General features: G+C 45.0%; 1 protein-coding gene across 1 annotated transcript in view; it reads left to right on the plus strand.

Moving 5' to 3' along the window:
* Positions 1-1527: 1527 nt before the first annotated feature.
* The window catches only part of LOC131215773 (transient receptor potential cation channel trpm), a 41862-nt gene continuing 34806 nt past the window's right edge, over positions 1528-8583 (plus strand). The window contains exons 1-2 of the mRNA XM_058210170.1: positions 1528-1779; positions 4420-4502. Of these exons, the coding sequence (XP_058066153.1) occupies positions 1528-1779; positions 4420-4502 (335 nt within the window). The remainder of the gene's footprint in view (positions 1780-4419; positions 4503-8583) is intronic.

Here is an 8583-nt window from a genome sequence, read left to right on the forward strand (position 1 = left end):
GCCTATGTAAATCAAAGATGAGAGAGGGGTTCTGTGTAAGGGAACTCGCTACCATCATTTGCGATTGTGAAATTCTGTGCAGCTAAATTTAAAAACCTTGAGAAACGATAAAAGTTCAGCACGTCCAAAAATTGCAACCACCGGCGAAATCATTGCAATTTTAATTACAGATTAAAATTGCGCTCTGAGAGCAGAGATTTTTTCCCTTTTGTGAAGCTAAAAAAAATACTCACTCAAGTGAAAAGTAGAAAAACGTCCAAACAACCAAATTCTTGCACTTTTACTTTTGTCTTCTTCATGTTGAGGTTCCGCAAACTTTTTACTTTTCATTCACCGTGCACGGTGTCGAAGTTTACCCGAACCTGTTGAGCTGCTTTCGAAGTGAAATTAAAAACTTGGCCCGTAGTGCCGATGGTGTAAATCATTATCGGTCCCGAGGGACTAAATCATAGGAACGCCGATGGTTGACGAGGGTCCTGAAAAGCCCCGGGTGATCGAAGTGTAAGAGATCAACGGAGGATCAAGGCGAAAGTTGTGCACCGTCCGAACGAACTACTTCCTCAATACGCAAATTACCCGACGCTGATCGTCCATGTTGCGTCCGTGGGCATTCTTATCTAATTGGGTTCGGTGTTTTTTGCGCTCGAAGAAGGGCGCCCGTTGCTGGGAACATCTCTTTTTCTTTTATCTTATCGTATCAATCTCGCCCGGGTGAGACGAAAACAAATCCGCCATTAGCCATGATGCGGAGACGAAGATGAAGCTGCATGTTTTAATCACAAATTTCAGTGAACCACTTTCTGATGCGCGTCGTGCTTCGGTACTTCAATTCTGACGGACCGCAACCCAACAAATATACAGTATGTCGTCCGAACTGTGCCGTGCCGTCAAAATGTATGCCGCCCGGGCCGGGAGTGGCCTTAATGATAAAAGGCTTCTCAGCTGGCTCGGGCCCGGGGATTTCATCTGGGGTGTGCGCTCTGGTTCGTAAATCAGTCACACTGTGCCGCGGGACCTACTTACGGGCCATCCGTCTCGCTTACGGTCACCCGTCGTGTCCGATGCCATTTATGCTTTGCCTGTTTGTGTACGGCTGTTTTTTTTCTCCGCCCACGGAGGTGGTCTCCATTTTCGGGGCCGGAGTCACTTTCGCTACGGTCGGCGGTGGCCCCAAATTAGGATAAATTTTCCGTGAGCGTCGATCTAATGAAGTTGTAATTACTGGGCAACGCAAGGCGCCACGGTCCGGCCGCCATCGACGCTGTGAGCGCAATGAATTACCGTCCGCAGTTGATAGCAGATTAGGCAGCTGGCTGGAGAGTGTCCTTTTTTGAGGCGGAGGAACTGGGCGAAAAGTTTCCCATTTCCCTCGGCACTGCTGGGAAGTAATCGTAAAACTCGCTTTCGGGACCCAGGACCTCTTCTCTTCGTGCTCCCGGACCACCACAAATGCGGCCAAGGCTAGCGAGCAGGAGTGGTGACAGTGGTGCCAGTGCTAGTGAGTTTCGTCCCCGTGGCACAGGGAAAATGAGAAAAAATTCATCGTCGTCGGTGCCGCCGCTTCCACCCCCCAGCGACGCGCCGCTGTTGCCGGTGTTGCGGGAAAAGCTCCTTACGCTGCAATCATCGGATACGGTGGCCACACCGCCCCTCTCACCGTCGCCACCACCGCCATCGCTGTACTTTGAAAGTTCCTCCATCTCATCGCGCTCGTCGATCGTCGAGCCGTTCGATCTGAGCGTCTACTCGCTGTACCAGGTTTTCCAGGTAAAGATAAAAGTGTGGTGGGATTTTTCCGACGACCCCACAAAGCAATTCCACTCAATTCCGTGCGCCAGACGTCGTCGCTTTTGCCCACCCGGCATCATACCTGGCTAACCCGGGGGGCATTTCTACTCTGCGAGCTCACGATTCGTTTTTCATTTTATGGGGTCAACCACTGGCGCTGATGGAGCAAATTGATTCAAATGGAGATGCTCAATAACGTACATTCTTCGATCAAATCACTGTAACCGTGGGCATATGCTGGGGGTGGCACTGCGAATTGTTTTGTTGAAAGCGCTTGAAAGTGTCATTTGGAAAAGTGCCCCGAGACGAGCACGACAGGTCCTAGCGACCGCTGATTCTGCGATTGATGCAATGGATTAACTAAGACATAACAATAGTAATTCAAATAAAATCGATAATGGCCTTCCAAATGCTTGAAATTTTTTTCGGGCAGAGCCAGCTTCTGTGGCAACTCGCCGTTCTATCCGAATGATGCTTGGCCCCTTCGAAAAGGACTAGCTGTCTGGTTACACTGGAATGTACAAGACGCCTTTTTCGATTCGAAAAGGTATTCGTACACCTTTTCGCACCTTTTCGCACTTGGACGGTACGTGTCGCGAATGTCTGCCATGAGCGTTGGCAGACCGGTTGACGGTTGACTCCCAGTCCTGCTGGCTGGAGCTAGCTGCCTGTGGAGTAGATTTGTAAAGTAGATTCGAATTGATTAAGTTGTCGGTTTTCGGTGGCAGTCCAGCAGTGTCCCGCGCGATGCTGTTCAGCGAATTGGTTCCGGGTAATGTAACATTTATTTTTATTGCCAACCAACCAACTCAGATGTGGTGCAAAAGCGACGCAAACGCGACACGGATGGATTTGCGTTTGAGTTGAAATTCGTTTGCTGCTCGATTTTCATCACCGTCCGGCGATTCAATCAACTGTAAAAGCACTCCGGTGGCAACTTAATTTCTCATTCGGGTACTTGCGACCTGGGGGCCAGTTCTTGGGTCGGGTCGATGTTTTGGTACTTTCTTGCCCATAACAATCGGAGAAAGAATTACACCATATTTAGCCCAACTTAATTTGCTTATATTTGTCTGCTGTGTAGTCTTGTCCTGCTCTTGTTTGGTGTACGTTGGTTGCATAATTTGTAGAAAATGTAATTGTACCGTAGTTTGTAACGTGTTTTAATTGAGTAGTTTTTTCGGCATCTGTAAATTTCCCATTGTGCTTTCACGTAGTCGTTTCACTGTATCAGCGTGTACCGTATTCGTAACGATTGGCATTTTGACTCAATTCGATTGGCACTGTACCGTAACGTATGCACTCGAATAAGGCTTATGCTTGCTCCCGCACAATGAGCTGATGGTTCGCAGTGTCCGAAAAAGGTAAAACCATTTCAAATTATCACAAATTGCTTCAACTTCCTCCCGGATTCGTGGTGCCAAACCAAACCAACCCATTAAATGTAAATAAAATGTTGTCTTCACTTCAATTGGCGGAAAACGAATACCAACCGGTTTGATGTAGCGGAACCGATGCACCGAACATGTTTCGGTAGTGCACCCACTCTAACATTGACACACCAAGGGAAAATTCTACGGTACATTAAACTGAGCATACAGTAGCGATGCACGTCGGTAGTGTCGCACGAGAAATAGTCCTCCGGCATCTGCTCGCGCTCGGTACGTCGGCTCAGCTCACTCGAGAAATGGAGCATTTCCAGGAAGACCCTGCGCTCTAATGTAGGGGGCTTCATTTGCTCTGTTTTCGCCCGGTTCTCGTTCTCGTTGGTTTTACCGTGGTTTTGTGAAAGCTTTCGGAAAGCCCTGGCCCTGTAAGTCAAAAATGTTTTATGTTGGTTACGCTTGCCCGGGCATTCGCGGCCAGCAAAACTCCAACCCTGCGAAATCCGCGCGAAAGCAGAGCAAATGTTTGTGCGCCCGAGGGTAGCGGCAGGAGAGTTGCTGGTACGCGGCAGCGAATGTACTCGCCTGGGTCGTATCCGGTGAGCAGTCGAACTTGCATGTCCCGATAGAAAATAGAACGTGGCACCGTTAATGTATGCTGTTTGAATAGCGGGCACGCTAGCGGGGCAGTACTTTCGTAGCAAGGCTCTTTTTCTTTAAAGAAAATTAAACACAGCATTTGCTAGCAACATCATTCCACATCCAATCCACCAATGTTGACAGCGGTCAGAACGAATTTACTCCGAACTGTGTGAAGTCTCTTGTACGCTTGTGCACGCACGCCTCGAACCACCTCGGAATCCCGACGATAAGCGGCGCCCGCGCTTCAGACAACACGGTCGATTGTACATAATGTAGAGTAGATTCCGATCAGACACAGTGATTGATTTAATTTAACCAAATAGTGGAGCACAATGATTAGATTGATTAACAGCAAGACTGAATTCCAGCTTATTGGTAGCCATGAATCGCTGCCAACAAGTTGGTGTTGGTGGAAAAAGTAAAACAGCTCCGAATGATTGTAACTGCACCCAAACTATTTCTTTCAGGCGTGTGCTAGTGTTAAAAAGCAGCGGATGAACAGCTTTGTTTTGCAATGGAACACCACTCAAAGGTCCTGTACGATGATATGTGATGGCGTTTTCTCAATTTTTCTCTTCCCTTTTCAACCACGGAAATCGGGCAGCGCACCGCACGCAGCTGGATCGAGGCAAACTTTCAAAAGCGCGAGTGCATCAAGTACATACCGAGCCCGAAAAATGAAGACATGTAAGTACCAATGAAACCATTGCTGCGTTGCTACAACACTCAGGTTACATTTTAAAATATGTTTATGGTTTTTTTCAATGCGGGAGTCTTATCTTTTCCGAAGGTATCCTTCTGGCTTCATGATGAAGTTTAACATGTTCCGTACAAAATATAGATATGAACCCTTGGTGGCTCGGGACGCCGGACGTGCTACTGTGTGCGTTTAGCACCAAGCTCGAGCGTCGCGCCGCTGTCGAGAGCGACGCGAAAGTCAGTAGCCGAGTAGCAGTGGACGAATAAAGACAAATAAAAGTTGCCCAAACTTAACTGGCGCAGCCGGTCGGGCCGCTTCGGAAAGTTTAAAGTGTTAGTGCTTGGTGGAACCATCCGGTGCAAACCGTCTCCCGACACGTGGAGGATTTGTGGCGGTTCCCAGGTGAGGACAAACACAAAACTTTCTTGAATTTTTATTCGCAGGAGTGGTTCCGAATTTACCCTCCAGCAGAGGTAAGCATCTTATACCAAAGTGCATATGCCTAAATTTAACCCGCTTCCCAAAGTGAAAGCATTAAAATTCGTGAATATGGAGCAACAGTCGTCCGCTACTCACAGTTCATTGGAGGAGAATTTTCAAATTCTCCTTAGAGAGAACCAAGACCTCCAAAGAATGCTACAGCAAAATCTAGCATCGGCCGCCGGACCTTCGACAGGCCATGCGTACGATTTGTTCAGGATCCCAGATCCAATAAAGACAATTCCAACGTTCGATGGAAACAAAAGGCAACTGGCGTACTGGTTAAGCACAGTTGAACGCACCCTCGATTTGTTTAGGCCCGTTGTATCGCCACAAGTGTTCCAAATGTACGAGCAGGCCGTCATAAACAAAATTGAGGGCAAAGCTCGCGGCACTATTTGCGCGCACGGGAGCACAACAAATTTGGACGAAATCTCCAAAACGCTAAAAAGTGTTTACGGAGATAAAAGCGATATGGCGACATATCAATCGCAAATGTGGTCGCTGAAGATGGAGGGATCGCTTCACACATACTATGAGCGATCAAAGGAGCTAGGCGAAAATTTAAAATCGCTAGCCAGAAAGAGCGAATTATACAACAGTAATTGGGGAGCCATAAGCGATTACATAGAAAAAGAGTGTTTGGCAGCGTTTGTGAACGGGCTAAATAAGCAATACATGACGCTTGCCCATGCCAGCACACAAGAAAGCTTAGACTCTATGTACAATTTTTTGTGTAAATTCAACACTCTCGATCCCACCAAAACGCATACAAAACCACGCGAAAACGGGGAATCTAATTGGAAGCAAACGATCCCAAGGCCGAATCAGCGATTTAATTATTCTAGTAAAGGCAATTCTGGGCATCAAAAAGCTACGCCGATGGAGATAGACCCGACAACAAGAACACGTTCTGCTAAACTTTTCACCCATACTACTAAAACCGACGGTGATAGTGATGAGGAAGAGCAAGTAAATTTTCAAAAGGCTCTTACAGAATCCTCTCCGAGCTGAACGCTATTAATGGATTACCATATATTATTGTTGAAATTAACGGCATTACTGCTAAATTATTAATAGACAGCGGGGCAAATAAAAACTTTATTTCACCCGATGTTGTCCCACCTTGCAAGCAGGAAAAATGCGAAAATATTTCAATTTCAAATAGCGCAGGCAAACACTTCACAGATTCTAAATTCAGATCAAAAATTTTCGGAAGTAAAGTGGATTTTTACATCTTTAAATTTCATAAATTTTTTGACGGCCTCATTGGATACGAAACTCTTTCTTCATTAAATTCTGTTCTCGACTTCAGCAAAAGTTTATTAAAATTGCCAGATCGGTCCATACCGCTGCAAATTCGCAACGTGGAACAAACAAAGAACGTTATTAACGCACTGTCCGTTACACACATCAGCGTACCAGTGGCACAAAAGGATGGCGATGTGTTTTTGTCGAACGATATACGGATCGACGACGCTATCATCCCATCAGGACTGTATAAGGCAACGGACGGGTACATCAGCGCACCTGCTAGAAACTTTGGCCACGAAGTCGCATTTTTTTGGACTAAGCCTGCGAAAACGTGGAAGGTCGATCGAGTGGCCGAATTGAATTGTCACGCGAACCGCGCTGCGAATAAGGGCAAACCCGACTTAGAAAGTATTATCCGAACAAATCATTTGAATGCGGAAGAAAAACAAAAACTAATGAAGGTTCTGATGGACAACACAGGTGTCATACAGAACGATGGCCATAAGTTGTCATGTACATCAGTCATAAAACACAGAATTCTCACAACTGATGATGTTCCGATACACACAAAATCCTACAGATATCCACACGTCCACAAGCCCGAAGTAGAAAAAACAAATAAACGAAATGCTTGTCGATGGTATAATCCAACAGTCATTGTCCCCATGGACCTCTCCCATATGGATAGTGCCAAAGAAGACAAATGCAAGCGAGAAACAGAAATGGAGGATAGTAGTGGATTATCGCAAACTCAACGAAAAAACAGTTAGCGAAAAATTCCCAATTCCAAATATTGAAGAAATATTGGACCGGCTAGGGCGTAGTACATACTTTACAACCCTCGATCTTAAGTCTGGGTTTCACCAAATAGAAGTAGAAGAAAAAGACAGAGCAAAAACAGCGTTTAGCACGGAAAAAGGCCACTACGAATTTACTAGAATGCCTTTTGGTCTGAAGAACGCGCCTTCAACCTTTCAGAGGGCAATGAATTGCATTCTTAACGAACTTATCGGGAAATGCTGCCTAGTTTACTTAGACGATATAATCGTTTACGGCAGTTCATTGCAAAACCATCTAGAAAACCTACAAAAAGTACTCTCGAGACTAACGGAGGCAAACCTTAAAGTGCAGCTCGACAAGTGCGAATTCCTTCGTAAAGAATGCGAATTCCTAGGGCATATAGTAACATTAGACGGTATCAAACCTAATCCGGCGAAAATAGAAAAAATTGTCAATTGGCCTTTACCTAGCACTACCACACAAATTAAATCATTTCTAGGAATTTTGGGTTACTATCGCAAATTTATAAAAGATTTCGCCAAACTCACCCGCCCACTAACTAATTGCCTGAAAAAAGGACACGAAATTATCCATAACGAAGAATTTCGGAATTGCTTTGAGGAATGCAAGCATCTATTAATTACTGACCCAATACTACGCTATCCCGATTTCGACAAGAAGTTCATAGTAGAAACGGATGCAAGCGACTTTGCACTGGGTGCCGTCTTATCGCAGCGTTTCGAGGATGGGAAAGAACACCCAATTGCCTACGCATCAAGAACCCTGAATGATACAGAAGCTAGGTACTCTGCGACAGAAAAAGAACTTCTTGGCATAATATACTCAATAAAACACTTCCGACCCTACCTCTACGGAAAAAAATTCGAAATCCGGACGGACCACAAACCTTTAGTATGGCTTCGGCAGAAAAACGAACTTAACAATAAATTATTACGTTGGAAGCTAGAGCTCGAAGAGTTCGAATTCGACATAAAATACAAAAAAGGTTCATTAAATAATAATGCAGATTCATTATCTAGAATACAGCCCGAGTTACATGCTCACCATTCTACAATGACGCAACATTCAGCAGATACCGATGATAACGATTATATTCGTTGTACAGAAAGGCCGATCAATGAATTCAGAAACCAAATATTATTAGAAGAATCCAAGCATGCAGGCCAGGAATCCTTGCACATTTTTCCAAAATATGCTCGTTTTATAATTAAAAGTCCATTATTCACGGTAGACAGTATCACTAAATATTTAAAAGAATTTGCTTCCATAAAAACCATTAATGGACTTCACTGTAATACTAGAATACTAGCGATAGCACAGGAAGCATATAAAAAACATTTTGCTAGAGCAAAATCGTTCAAAGTGCTATGGACGCAAAAGATGCTCCAGAACATCACGGACGAATTAGAACAAGATCAAATCATACAAACATATCACGAGGCAACACACAGAGGGATAAACGAATCAACCAAACACCTTCAGAAAACATATTTCTTCCCACAGCTAAAATCCAAAGTATCCAAATACATCAAT

The sequence above is a fragment of the Anopheles bellator genome, chromosome 1, assembly GCF_943735745.2.
Source record: "Anopheles bellator chromosome 1, idAnoBellAS_SP24_06.2, whole genome shotgun sequence".
In the NCBI taxonomy this organism is placed as follows: domain Eukaryota; kingdom Metazoa; phylum Arthropoda; class Insecta; order Diptera; family Culicidae; genus Anopheles; species Anopheles bellator.